This window comes from Danio aesculapii, chromosome 17 (assembly GCF_903798145.1).
Source record: "Danio aesculapii chromosome 17, fDanAes4.1, whole genome shotgun sequence".
Taxonomy (NCBI): Eukaryota; Metazoa; Chordata; class Actinopteri; order Cypriniformes; family Danionidae; genus Danio; species Danio aesculapii.
The window spans coordinates 1,728,442-1,743,791 of record NC_079451.1 but is presented as its reverse complement, the minus strand read 5'-3'; the positions used below and the strand labels follow the sequence as shown (position 1 = coordinate 1,743,791).

At 40.2% G+C, this 15,350-nt stretch overlaps 1 protein-coding gene across 1 annotated transcript in view; it reads left to right on the top strand.

The window, feature by feature from the left end:
* The window catches only part of LOC130244857 (peroxidasin homolog), an 85,562-nt gene that overhangs the window by 52,491 nt on the left and 17,721 nt on the right, over positions 1-15,350 (top strand). Inside the window, exons 9-15 of the mRNA XM_056477409.1 lie at positions 2,391-2,560; positions 4,374-4,646; positions 5,824-5,940; positions 7,403-7,561; positions 11,021-11,133; positions 11,219-11,375; positions 12,836-12,944. Coding sequence (XP_056333384.1) covers positions 2,391-2,560; positions 4,374-4,646; positions 5,824-5,940; positions 7,403-7,561; positions 11,021-11,133; positions 11,219-11,375; positions 12,836-12,944 — 1,098 coding nt within the window. The remainder of the gene's footprint in view (positions 1-2,390; positions 2,561-4,373; positions 4,647-5,823; positions 5,941-7,402; positions 7,562-11,020; positions 11,134-11,218; positions 11,376-12,835; positions 12,945-15,350) is intronic.

Below are 15,350 nucleotides of genomic sequence, written 5' to 3'. Positions count from 1 at the left end.
GGAAAAAGGGGGAGGAAGTAGGGGTGGAAGGGGGGGAAGCTTCAAGATGAAGATAACTGGAGTGAAAAACTCTGGTTATTTATAATGCTTCTGTAATCATCTAATGGGTCAGACTACGGAGCTAATGAGAAGCCAGCCGTGTTGATCATAAGCACGTGATCCTCTCGAAATTAGTTTATAAATAAACCAGACTTAATTGGTCGAGCATAAAATGAGATGAACGGCACGAGTAAAATAAAGTATTTTAAAGACATGACGCAGAAATATTTAATATAACGCAGTGCTTCTTGTCTGTTCTGAGACCCACTTTATATTGTACAGTGCACCTGGAAAGTATTGATAGCGCTTCACTTTTTCCACATTTCTTTATGCTACAACCTTATTCTGAAATGGATTTAATTCATCTCTTTCCTCAACATTCCACACACAATCTCCCAGAAAGACAATGTGAGGAAAAGAGTTTTTGAAATTGTTGCAAATTTATTAAAAATAAGAGAGCTGTAAAATCACATCAGTATTCACAGCCTTTGCCGTGAAGCTCTAAGTTGAGCTCAGGTACATTCTGTTTCCACTGATCATCCTTGAGGTGTTTCAGCAGCTTCGTTGGAGTTCACCTGTGGTCAATTCAGTTGATTGGACATGGTTTAAAAAGGCATACACCCAGGGCCGGCGCGTACATAGAGGCGACCTAGGTGGCCGCATAGGGTGGCAGAATAGAGAGGGCGGCGTCCGCAACACCTCCCTCACAACCTGCATCCTCAGCAGTTATATTCACGCCTAGGGTGGCAGAATAGAGAGGGCGGCGTCCGCGACACCTCCCTCACCACCTGCATCCTCAGCAGTTATATTCACGCCTAGGGTGGCAGAATAGAGAGGGCGGCGTCCGCAACACCTCCCTCACAACCTGCATCCTCAGCAGTTATATTCACGCCTAGGGTGGCAGAATAGAGAGGGCGGCGTCCGCGACACCTCCCTCACCACCTGCATCCTCAGCAGTTATATTCACGCCTAGGGTGGCAGAATAGAGAGGGCGGTGTCCGCGACACCTTCCTCACCACCCGCGTCCTCAGTTATATCCGCGCCTAGGGCGGCAGAATACAGAGGGTGGCGTCTGCGACACCTCCCGCGTCCTCAGCAGTTATATCCGCGCCCAGGGCGGCAAAATAGAGAGAGCGGTTTCCGCGACACCTCCCTCACCACACACATCCTCAGTTGTTATATTCACGCCTAGGGTGGCAGAATAGAGAGGGCGGTGTCCGCGACACCTCCCTCACCACCCGCGTCCTCAGCAGTTATATCCGCGCCTAGGGCGGCAGAATAGAGAGGGCGGCGTCTGCGACACCTCCCGCGTCCTCAGCAGTTATATCCGCGCCCAGGGCGGCAAAATAGAGAGAGCAGTTTCCGCGACACCTCCCTCACCACACACATCCTCAGTTATATCCGGGCCCCCCACCCCTCCCCAAAAAAGGTCAGTGGATTCAATAGAGCAGTGTTTCCCAACCCTGTTCCTGGAGGCACACCAACAGTACATATTTTGTATGTCTCCCTTATCTGACCCATTCGTGTCAGGTTTTGGGGTCTTTTCTAATGTTCTGTTGAGTTGATTCAGGTGTGTTTGATTAGGGAGAGGTTGAAAATGTGTACTGTTGGTGTGCCTTCAGGAACAGGGTTGGGAAACACTACAATAGAGCACAGTCAAATATTCAGCTTGTGCTACAGTCAGAGCTGGGTGGTAACGGGTTAAATGATTACAGAATTCAAATACTTCTAATCAGAGTAAATAATGCTAATAATTGTATAATAAACTGTATGTATGTATATATACATATAAATACAGATGAAGTCAGACTTATTCGTCCTCCTGTATATTTTACCCCAATTTCTGTTTAACGGAGAGAAGATTGTTTTCAACACATTTCTATTCATAATAGTTTTAATATTTTATATAACTGATTTCTGGTATCTTTGTCATGATGACAGTAAATAATATTAGACTAGATATTCTTCAAGACACTAGTATTCAGCTTGAAGTGACATTTAAAGGCTTAACTAGGTTAATTAGGGTAAAGTTAGAGTAATTAGGCAAGTCATTGTATAACAGTGGTTTATTCTGGAGACAATCAAAAACTAATCTTGCTAAAGAGGACTAATAATATTGACCTTAAAATGGGTTTAAAACAATTAAAAACTGCTTTAATTCTAGCCGAAATAAAACAAATCAGACTTTCTCCAGAAGAAAAAATATTATAGGAAATACTGTGAGAAATTCCTGAATCTGTTCAACATCATTTGTGAAATATTTGAGAAAAGAAAAAGAAAAATTCACAGGACGACAAATGGTTTTGATTTCAACTCTATAAGTTAACAGGGTTTTATTTTTGTCTCGTCAGCAATGCTCTGAACATGAGAGACGACACACGGCTCAATCTTCTGGAAGACGGGACACTGATGATCCAGGACACACGAGAGACAGACCAGGGCATCTATCAGTGCATGGCCAAAAACGTGGCCGGAGAAGTGAAGACCTCAGAGGTCACCTTACGCTACTTCAGGTCACCATGTGAGTTTAAGGACATGGCAGTTTTATAAACTAAGTTTTCCCTGCTTTTATTTTACAAAAATCCTGAACAGAGACTGGCAGTACCCATAGACATTATAAAAGATGGTGACCACGTTGAAGTGTCGAAGCAACATACCAAAAGCGGACCATGCTTTCTATTAAAATGTCTATGGGCAGTATGCCAAATGTATGTAATGTATGGACACACACACAGGCCAAGCAGCAGCAGGGCAGAAGTGCGCCAGTCACTGAATCCAGCATATAGGGGGTCTTTATTTTATGCACTGTGCTTGTCATAAAGTAATCTGTGGCTCAAGTGACGGCTTTCTGTATTTAGTTTTTTGCTTGTAGGGTGGCTCTGAACTGTCAAAACACCTCAAAGAGATTGTTCGGATGCAAAAATTGGAAAAAATTTAACTCGGTTTGGAATTTTTTATGACGGACGAAAGTTTCAGAGGCAGTGTGTCAATACGATTCACACAATGTGAGGTCGGATTTATTTTTTAATGTGCAAAAATCATGGACAGAAGTTTTGCATTAAGTGTGCAATAACCTTAAATTGCATAGAAATCAATGCAAACGTGAGAACAGACGGATTACCATCCCTCGGGCAAATGACATGGATTATGTAATGCGTTTGCTGGGAATGCGCAGAACTTTACCTCATTCGCGTCTTCCACATTTGGTGTGAACCTACCCAGCAGGCACTCAACATCATAAGACGTTAATATTATGTTAGATTTAGGTCGTGACGTCAGGTGACCAAAATTCAATGTCTAGCCAGCGTCTAAGGACAACGTTATTTTGACGTCCAGTAATGACGTCAAATGACGTTGATATTTGGTTGTTTTTAGGTTGTTGAAAAGTGACCAAAATCCAACGTCTTATAGATGTCATAGTGGTAACGTTAAGGTGTAACATGATTAGACATTGATATTTGGTTGATTTTAGGTTGTGTTGGAAAGTGACCAAAATCCAACGTCTTATAGATGTCATAGTGGTACGGTCAAGGTGTAACATGATTAGACATTGATATTTGGTTGATTTTAGGTTGTGTTGGAACGTGACCAAAATCCAACGTCTTATAGATGTCATAGTGGTAACGTCAAGGTGTCACATGATAGACATTGATAGTTGGTTGATTTTAGGTTGTGTTGGAAAGTGACCAAAATCCAACGTCTTATAGATGTCATAGTGGTACGGTTAAGGTGTAACATGATTAGACATTGATATTTGGTTGATTTTAGGTTGTGTTGGAAAGTGACCAAAATCCAACGTCTTATAGATGTCATAGTGGTAACGTCAAGATGTAACATGATTAGACATTGATATTTGGTTGATTTTAGGTTGGACATTGGACAGTAATGTCGGCCTGATGTTGGGTTCTGACGTCATCCCAATTTTCAACACAATCCAACATCCCCACGACATTGGGGTACAACGTCAATATGACATCATATTGATGTCATGTGCCTGCAGAGTAGCCTTGTTGGCAAATCAGAAAGGAGAAAATCGTTATGAGGCAAAAAACACTCCACACGACTACACTGTACCTGAAGTTTTGGGAAATCTTTACCTTGGTCAGAGTTTTCAGGAAGTTTCATATTCAGTGTCTAGAATTGAACAGCAATTGTTTGTTCAGCTTTTCAGATGATGTATAAATCTGAGTTTCCAAAAAGTGACACTCATGACTGGTTTTGTGATTCATTTGCTAAAGACGATTTGATGTCTTGATGGTTTGAACTCTTTTCTTCCATCAGTCTGTGTTTTGAGGTTGTTTACAGCGGACGTTTCTCTCTCTCTCTCTCTGCAGCTCGACCCAGTTTTGTGATCCAGCCGCAGAACACAGAGGTTCTGGTGGGCGAGAGCGTGACTCTGGAGTGCAGCGCCACTGGTCAGCCACAGCCGCGTGTCACCTGGACACGAGGAGACCAGTCTGCGCTGCCTGTAGACCCGCGCATCAACATCACGCCGTCAGGAGGACTCTTCATCCAAAACATCCACCAGGCGGACGGAGGACAGTACACCTGCTTCGCCAGCAACAACGTGGACACCATCCACGCCAACGCTTACATCATAGTGCAGGGTGAGAGACCAAGCTGACAAACACTGTAAACTGGAAAGAAATCTATTCAAGTTATACAGTATAACTGTGTAAAAATCAGTGAGTCCTAATGCCCCAGTAAAGTGAAGGGGACACTATACTGTCAGTGGCCGCCGTCTTTCGGATGAGATGTTCTAACTCTCTGTGGTCATTTAAAATCCTATGGAACTTCTTGTAAAGAGCAGGGGTGTAACCCCGGTCTCCTGGCTAAACCCTGCTGTAAAATCCAGCTTAAACCAGCCTAGGCTGGTTGGCTGGTTTTAGCTGGTTGACCAACCTGGTTTTAGAGGGGTTTGGCCATTTCCAGGCTGGTTTCCAGCCATTTCAAGCCTGGTCTTAGCTGGTCAGGCTGGAAAATGACCAGCTAAAACCAGCTTGACCAGTCTGGTTTAAGCTGGACATAGGTGGTTTTGGCTGGGCTCCCAGCCTAGCTAGGCTGGTCAAGCTGGTTTTAGCTGGTCATCTCCCAGCCTGACCAGCTAAGACCAGGCTGGAAATGGCTGGAAACCAGCCTGGAAATGGCCAAAACCCCTCTAAAACCAGGCTGGCCAATCAGCTAAACCCAGCCAACCAGCCTGGGCTGGTTTAAGCAGTTTTTTTCAGTAGGGAAGTTCCTCAATCAGCCCTTACGATCATGGCCTCCCAATCATCCCCATCCACCGAATTGGCTGTATCACTGTCTCTTCACTCCACTAATAGCTGGTGTGTGGTGAGCACACTGGGGTTGTTGTCCTGTGCCTGCCATCGCATCATCCAAGTCGATGCTAATGCAAGAATGTCTCCGGTTAAAGTCCCTACTAAACCAGTGGACATTTCTGTGTGGAGTTTGCTCGTTCTCCCCGTGCTCTTCCCTCGGTTCTTCGGTTTCTTCCCATAGTCCAAAAACACGCAAGCTAAGTAAAGTGCACACACAAAATTAATACTATAGTCAAGCTCTTAGCGAGTACACCTCTCCTCAACCATCCATATCCGTTATTTAGCTAGAAATAAGCCGAGGGAGTTCATCGAGATCTACCGAAGCTTAAACTCCTCTCTTGCCCTGCAAACGAGAGGAAGCTTAGGGTTTGTGGATCTCATAAGCTCAGGGCTTTTAATTGGGGTTTTAATTGTTATGTGCCTGTTGGAGATGTATGATCAGTTGTGTATGTTTCCTCCTCAGCGCGTCCTCAGTTCACCGTGACTCCTCAGGATCAGTCGGTTTTGGAGGGTCAAACAGTGGATTTTCCCTGCGAGGCAAGCGGTTTTCCTCAGCCAGTCATCGCCTGGACACGTGGAGGTGAGACGCAATCACACACTTCTGCTTCACACGCCATGATGACAGCACATAATATTAGACTAGATATTCTTTAAGACACTACTATTCAGCTTAAAGTCACATTTAAAGGCTTAACTAGGGTAATTAGGGTAAAGTTAGGGTAATTAGGCAAGTCATTGTATAACAGTGGTTTGTTCTGGAGACAATCCAAAACTAATATTGCTGAAGGGGACTAATAATATTGACCTTAAAATGGGTTTAAACTGCTTTAAATCTAGCTGAAATAAAACAAATAAGACTTTCTCTAGAAGAAAAAATATTATAGGAAATACTGTGAAAATTTCCTTAATCTGTTCAACATCATTTAGGAAATATTTGATAAAGAAAAAACTAAAATTCACAGGAGGACAAATAATTCTGACTATATAAATTAGATTTTAAGGCATTTAAAAGATTTAGTAACAAACTTGAATGCATGTATAAGTGCTGACAGATGGATGCACTCCATATGATAAACTGATCCCAGATCAGCTTCTGTACACGTCTTTTAAAGTGACACCTCTGTTATCAACCAAGTGAAGAGCAGCAAATGAAGCTCTCGTTTTGTTTCTCTCTTGTTTGAGTCCCTGTAAGAATGCACAGATCTATAATGAAAGCATTCCATTACTTTAGTAACTGTTTGTGCTCATTTAAGAGAAAATTAGTTGCGTTTAAAATAAAATATGCAGGATGATTTACATATTTACATATTATTAAGTGTATTTGTCTGCTTAAACACAGACCCGAATCCCTTATTAAATGCTGTGTACAGAAGCTGATCTGGGATGAGTGTGTCCGTCAGTCAGTGAATGCATGCCTTATACATGCATTCACTGATTCAGAGGTTGAATATGAAGGCTAATGATCGACGCACAGCTGTAATGAATAGAAAGTGAATGCAGACATTTTTACTGTGTATTAATTTCAGCGTGCTTTCAAGATTAAAATATGGGAGAAATATGGGGAAATACTTAATGATAGGATGATAGCGCGATAGAATGGTAAAATACAAGAGAATCCCGGCAAAAACAGGAGGGCTGACATGTATGAAGTGAACAGGAAGTGTTTGTTAAACAACAGTTTTGCGAGGGAATACAAAAATGTACAAATATATATATATATATATATATATATATATATATATATGTATATATATATTTGTACGTTTTTGTATTCCCTCGCAAAACTGTTGTTTAACAAACACTTCCTGTTCACTTCATACATGTCAACCCTCCTGTTTCTCCTGTTTCCTCCTGTTTTCTTCCTATCACTGTTTTTTTTCTCTCTCACCAATTTTTTTTTTCTTTCACTCATTATTTTCCCCACCATCACGTCCCTTCCGGGTCTCTGTTTCACTATATTTCACTTCCTTTTTTCATGGGAAGGTTGACATTTGCATGAAATTGCTCCAAAAAATCTAAAACAATCTGTTTTCCTGCCACAGGTAGTCCTTTGCCCAATGACAGACGGCATGTGGTGCTGTCGACGGGCAGCCTGCGGATCAGCCGCGTGGCTCTTCACGACCAGGGCCAGTACGAGTGCCAGGCGGTCAGTCCTGTGGGCACTTCCAGAGCCGCTGTCCACCTCAACATCCTGCAGAGCGGTGAGATCCAGCTCATTTCAGCATGATAAACCAGCAACGTGCCAAACCGTACCACAGGTTCTGTTCACAGTAATGCTGCGGATTTTAATAAGGCATCTTTACAAATAAAGGCAGCACAGAAACCAAACCTGCAGCCTTGTTTTAAATATATGACCCAATTATATGCTGTTTTTCTTCATATTTTGAATTCGATCATAGCTAGCTGAAGTGAATTAGGCTTGTGCTTATGTTATAATACAAAAAAGGAAATTAGGACACGGTCTCAAATTACACTACCTACAAATGTATGTCATTCAGTACAGCACAAAGCAACACCATATTTTCCGAGTTCTCATTCAGCGGCCCTTTCAGAACAAGACCAGACACGGTGTTAACAGGAGAGACTGGCTTCATAAACTAATTTGTCATTTACTCACGAGCAAAGCCTTCAATTAGAGCAACAATACCCCAGTAAAGTCTCAATGACAGACGCAAGACCAGCTCCCTGCCTTAAAACCGCCTCTTAAGCTTTATTACAGACTTGTGGAAGAGCCAGCAAACATGCCGCTTTGAAATTCCCACATGGCGAGAGCTTTTCCATGTAGTAATGCTTGTTAACACACTGCATAACAACCGCCTGTATTTACTTTAAACCAAGGCACAGGTTTGGCTTAGAGTCGCTCTTATTTACAGCAGGATTACTGGAAGTTTCTGAAGAAATGGGGAGCGTTTAGAGAGAGGAAGGTGAGAGAAACACTTCTAGTTAGTGGGAGAAATGCGTATTATATACTAAAGATATCACTTCATTGAACGTACGCAAAGATATCACCTATATACTATAAAACTGCAGGTTAACTATGCTTATATAACTATTTAAAGCTATTGGTTATTAGTTACAGTTTTCTCTGATTGCTTAAGCACAATTTGAAATGAAGGCTCATTTTGACAAAACACCACACACAATTTACACATCCACACAGGGAGTGTGTGGGGGGGACGTCTGCATGAGATCATATGTTCATATGTTCTACTACTGTAAACATGTTTATTGAAGACTAATAGTTTATACCTTGTTGCTTTATTATTATGCTTCCAGCTGATTGGTGCATCTACAGTTTCGCAGCAGTGTGTGTGCACACCTTATGGCTGTGTTTAACCAATGGTTCATGTGTGTGTTCATTTGAAGGCCTTTGCTTTGAAATTGTTTTGCAAAAACTGTGAAGCTGACAACGTTCGTAAAGTTGTGCAGATCTGGCCTTGTGTTTTGCTCCTTAAGTGTTAGGGTTTGGGAATTGTGGGAAAAGTAAAATTTTAGTGTGTAAGCAATCATAAAAAACTGTAATTGATTAAGTTATTAATAACTAAGTGATGATAACTAATAACCTTAACGGTCCATGTATCTTTTGGTCATTGGATTTTCATTTTAGAAACAGATATTGAAAAACGAAAAACCGGCCATTTTTTTATTTTAGTTTTAAAATTCAAAAATGAAAGTTGAAATTCGAGGCGTTTTTCTTTTTCATGATGAAAAACGGAAAAGCAAAATTCAAAAATGATTTGATTTTCATTTTTTATTTCAAATAACAAACAATAAAATCACCAGAAAACATAAAAGATTAAGGCTTGTTTTTGTATTCCGAAACCGCCGACTCATTCACGGTGACGCTATAGGGTATATGCTGAGCTAGTGTTGTTCCCATACTGATAAACTTCCGGTGACCTGTTATTGTGAGTTTTTTCCATTTTATACGGTTCCTTTTACAGCATCGATGTTGTAATGTAATTAAAATACAATCAGTTAAACAGACTTTGGCATTCATTTAGTTGCTCAAGCGTAAAACGAGACAAAAAGCTGTTTACTCGCACGCACCAGTCAGAATCAGCAGGCTGCTCACTCTGCGTTTAATTTATACTAGCAGTTCTCAATCCTCGTTGCTCTGCGCTATTCATATTTCGTATGTTTCTATCATTGCTTCAGAGGTTTGTTCAATTTGACCGTAGCACTGTGTTTGTAACCAAGCCGAAACCTCCCACTCTTTGTTGTGAAACTATTATGGAAGTAACTGAAACTGCAATTCTTAAACTGGCCACTGGGGGCTTGCTCCAAAACAGCAAATTTCTATTGACTTTAATGTTAAAATGGCCAACTTTACAGCAGATAAAAAAGGTGTTAACAGCCTGGAACAAAACATATTTTGGTGTATATAGCTAACATGGCCCTTCATGACAACTGTACGGGGGTGAATTAGTTTATAACTCATCCGTTTCATTTATACTAAGTATCCATAATTAAGGCGTGGTCCCTTGAGTGACAGCTAAGTCTCACGTCACCTCAGCTGATTCTGAAACCGCCGACTCAATAGGGTATATGCCGAGCTAGTGTTGTTCCCATACTGATAAACTTCCCGTGACCTGTTATTGTGAGTTTTTTCCACTTTATACTGTTCCTTTTACAGCATCGATGTTGTAATGTAATTAAAATACAATCAGTAAACAGACTTTGGCATTCATTTAGTTGCTCAAGCATAAAACGAGACAAAAAGCCGTTTACTCGCACGCACCCATCAGAATCGGCTGGCTAGCGCTGAAGCTCCATTGAATATACTGGGGTAAAATAAATGCTCATATTATAAAGACATGACGGGGGAAATGTTATTTAATGCAGTGCTTCTTGTACAATCTGAGGCCCACTTTATATTGGATATCACTCAGCCAGTGGAGATCGCTGATTTTTAAAGAAAACAGACTTAAACGCACCCAATTTGCAATTGCAGACAATTCACCGGAAGCGCTTAACCCAGGTTACTGACAAATTAAAAGTCCTATTAGCATGCTTTGGCATATACCCTATGCTGCCACACACAGGCTAGCCTACTATAGGCAAATTTTTCCCCACTTAATAATGTTATAAAAGGTATTTTCTTGTGATTTCTTTAAGACTTCTTTTCCTTATTTTATAAAAACAGTGCACAGGGCTCAATTTCAGCTTTGTTTTTGTCTTGTCAACTATATGAAAACATCTTAAATGTAAAATACAAGAGTACAAAATAAAAAATAACAGTTTCATAGATTCTGCAAGAGGTCACAAACTTTCAAGCAGCACTGCATGTAAAAATGCATGTTAAAAGTCTACAAGGGTGAACAAATGATTTGAAAATGACCTTTGTCAGACTCAAACACTTGCTGGAGGTACATCTAGATGACTCAAAAACAGCTGTAAAGAGGCTGATTATAGTCCTGGACAAACATCTCATGACTTCCTTGAAGGTCTTCTCAGCTTTCATAGTGAGATGTTTATATAAAGCTCTTTAAACAATCCGCTCCACACTGGCCTGGAAGACTCACAAACGTGTTTCTTGACATTATAATTACAGAAACCTTGGCGTTTTCAGGACGGCATATGACCCCGTGCATGCTCTTTTCATGTTGTATGACTTTCTGCACAGCTGTAATCACTAACACATGTCTTTGCGTCATCAGTAACGCCTGTTTTCACGAGCGCTCCAAGGGATTTGACGGTGGAGTCTGGATCAGATGTCCAGATTCCGTGCAGCGCTCAGGGTGAGCCCACACCTATCATCACATGGAGCAAGGTTAGATCCCCACACATTTCCCAATAACCCATCCATTTCCATCCCAATGGGACTCTTCCCGGGTTTAATAATCTCTGACCTACAGGATGGAGTCCAGATTACAGAGAGTGGGAAGTTCCACATTAATCCAGATGGCTATCTGGAAGTGCATGACGTGGGTCTGGCCGATGGGGGCCGATACGAGTGTGTAGCCCGCAACTCCATTGGATATTCCTCATCTAGTATGGTGCTAACAGTGCAAGGTAAGAACTGATGGACAAAACAAAGTATTTAAGATTTGTAGGTGAGTGGACAGTGTCAGTTGGTTTTAAACAAGACCAAGTAGTTTGTATTTTGTAAGACAAAGCAACATCCTGCTCTCCCTCGTGAAACCAATACGGAAGTAACTGAAGCTGCAATTTATCGAAATTCTGCTAGGCCTGGATTTAAAATAGAGCACATTTCTGTTGACCCCAATGTTAAAATGGCCAACACTGTGTTTTTAACCAAGCAGCAACCTCCCAGTCTTTGTTGTTAAACTTTTACAGAATGCAATTCATCGACTGGCCACTGGGGGCTGGCTCCAAAACAGAACACATTTCTATTGACCCCAATGTTAAAATGGCCAACTTCACAGCAGAAAAAAAGCTGTTAACAGCCTGGTACAAAAATATTTTGGTGTATATAGCTAACATGGCCCTTCATGACAACTGTGAGGGGGTGAATTTGTTTTATAACTCATCCGTTTCATTTATACTAAGTATGCATAATTAAGGGAATGGCCACTTGAGTGACGGCTAAGTCTCACCTCACCTCAGCTGATTCTGGAGCATTAGCCGCTGAGCTCGGCATATATATCATATTTTTGTTTTGTTTTATGTGGCTTTACACAGTCTTTTACCTTTTAAGTTTATTCTAGAGAATTTTCTAGAGAAATAAAAAAAATAGTTTTGTTTACAGAAATAATGAGTCAAAATTAAGCGAGTTTTTCCTTAAAACAAGTGAAAAAATCTTATTTTTGCTTGCTCAGTTGGCCGATTATTTTGCCTGTTTTAAAGATAAACTTCTTTAATTTATTGAAAACAAGACAATATTTTACTTGTCTATAAATTGCTTCTTCATTTAAGAATTTTGAGACTAGCACAAAATGCATTTTTTGGACTAAACATACCTTAGATTGTCCTGACTGACCAATCAGAATTAAGTATTTCAGTAATAACACTTTAAAACATCTTATGAAATGAGCTCATGTTGTTTTACACGCTTACTTACACAGATTAAAACATGCTACTAAACTCCAGTTCTCAAGTATTTATCCACAATGAGTTTGTTCTTAAAACAAGCTAAATAATCTTATTTTAAGAATAAAAACAAGATTATTTTGCTTGCTTACCCCATTGGCAGATCATTTTGCTTCTTTTAAGAACAAACTCACTTAATTTTAACACATTATTTCTGAAAACAAGACAAAATATTGAACTTGTCTTGAGAAAGCTTCTTGATTTAAGAATATTTAGGTGTTCAGATTAGTAAGAAAAGCATGTTTTGCAGTGAACATACCTTAAATTGTCACGACTGCCCAATCAGAATCGAGTATTTCAATAATAACACTTTATAACACATCTTGAGAAGCTAATTGATGGAGCTCATGTTGTTTTCTTAGCACTTACACAGATTAAAACATGCTACTAAAACAAGTTTTCATTCACATTGATGTCTGTAGTCCCGCAGGTGAGCCGTGAGGGTGATCCGTTCGTCTCCACGTCACTTGAAGAGGCCATCCGGAGCATAAACAGCGCTATAGACTCCACCCGGAGGCAGCTTTTTGACGGGTGAGCCATGAAAACAATTCCTTCTGCTGTGAGTCACGATGCTGTAACCCTGCAGGAATTCACTGGGAGCGTTTAGGGGCTGCGGCGGGATCCCGAATTTAGCGCTAGACCCTGTGTGTGGAGCTTGATCTCGAGGGTTATTTAGTCTCTTCTGGACAGTGTGTTTCATAGATGAAGAGGGTTGCGTTAGAGTCTGCAGGAACCTTTTTTTGTATTGTGACAGTTCCTAGAGAATCGGAATATCAAATTAGAATACAGTGGGCGTGGCTTGTTTTTTTCTACTGTGAGCTGATTGGATGTAGTAAAGTAGGCGTTTCATTCAGAAAGATGGGGAAAAGGGTTTGGGGACAGACTCCTCCTCCTCCACACTATTTCTGTTTGTTGGCATAGTACTGACAGCTGGAGGGGTGTGATGAAGTGTGTTAGCCCCGCCCAATACCTCAGACAGACCAAATCTGAGAATTTAACTGAAAACAGGAAGTGCATTTTCAGATTTCAAATAAAGATTTCAAGGGCAAACAGCTTTTTCTTAATGGCATGCACAGATGAGTTCACCACAAGGCTAGCAATGTGAGCTAACATCATCAATATGGTTAGGTTTGATTTCATGGGGACTTTAAAGACAAATACTTTCTCTCTGAGAGATAATCTTGTTTTTGTAAGGAGGAAGTAGACTGAGATCGGGAATTTCAAAACTGATGTCATTTTTCACATTCGCCGTAGCATAATGTTTAGGGGTAGTTCACCAAAACAAATTGTAATTCTATCATCATCTGCTCCTCCTCCACTTGGCCATGTTCACATGTATTTTTACAAATTGAGTTTTTCCCACTTTGAGGGAGAGATGGTCACTAGTGGGCGGGGCTTTCCCCCTCTGATGACACGTACAAAGGGAGAATGTCAATCAAAGTGTTTCTGCAGACTGATTTTAACAAGTCTGATTATAAACAAATACAATTATTAACTTGTTACTATTAGAAGCTGCTTATATTCACACACTGCTGCCACACAACTGTGTTTAAACCCCTCTTAAAAGGGATTTTTGCATAATAGGTGCCCTTTAAAACATGCTTAGTGATTGCAGATTTTTATTTTATATTTTGGCACATATAACCTCAGATGTATGGCTCTAACCTGGTGCAGTTCCCAAGAGATAATATGGGAAGTGAAGCCAACTCTCTGAAGGCTACAAATGATGTTAATGTTGCAAACCTTGGAGCAAATGCTTGCTGTTGACTTTGGCCAAGCACTTACTCTTTGTTTTATCTGCGTTTCTCAAATAAACACTGATAACGCTTATTTATTTGTAGTTACTCTGGCAGAGCTCAAGCAGTAACTGAAGCCAGAGTCTCAAGCTGTTATGTGTTTATCTTTGTGAGATAGAGTAAAATGTAAAGTACACCCACATTTATAGGTTAGGGAAAATATTCAATAAAAATTTAACAGAAAAATTCAAGAGAAACAAAAAAATGTATAAAATGTAGTTTTTTATTGTTTTGTTTTTTGCAGTATTTCGCATGAATTTAAATATATTATCTTTGTGTTTCTAACGATGTAACTGAAATATTATTTTGATAAATATATCCATTTAATAAATCTGTTTTGTTGAAATGCACCTAAATGCATTGCCTATATTCACTGAGATTTTCAAAATAGGGAGTACTCATTTATGTTGAGCACCGTGTGTGTGTGTGTGTGTGTGTGTGTGTGTGTGTATATAAAAAACATATTATCTCTTGTGAACTGCACCTGTATGTTGTTGTGCTGTATTCATACCATATAATTGTGGTGTATTGAGTGTGAGGTGGGACTCGCATATCAGGAATGTGTGTTGTGTTGGCAGAAAGAAAGAAGAAATGCCCGCATGTGTTTAGCAATTTTCCTTATCGCAAACACAACAGCAATCTGGTAGTGACTGTGCTGCTATTTTCAGGATTAATTATTGTAATCTCCCGATTGCAACAGAAAATACTGTAGACTATATATATATATATATATATATATATATATATATATATATATATATATATGAGCAATATCACACTCAAAGCAGTGCGATATGGGTGTATATCATCCACAGCCATATCTGCTACGAGTGTGATATTGCGTTTATACAACAGTTCGATGGCACAATCGTGTATATAAATAAGAAAATTAAACACGGAGAGTGTAAAAACCCTTTTGTATGAGGAACTAGTTTCTTCCACCATTCATTCACATCTGCAGCTGACATCAGAACAGCAGAAACCATTACTAATTCACCAACGTCACTGTAGAGCTAGCGTTTGAATGATTCTCTAGCGTAATGTCTAAAGTGATGACAAAACAGCTGGTTTTGCTTACATTTTAAGATTATAAGGCTGAAATGAGACATGAAATGCCATCAGTCTACAGTATTACAGTCTA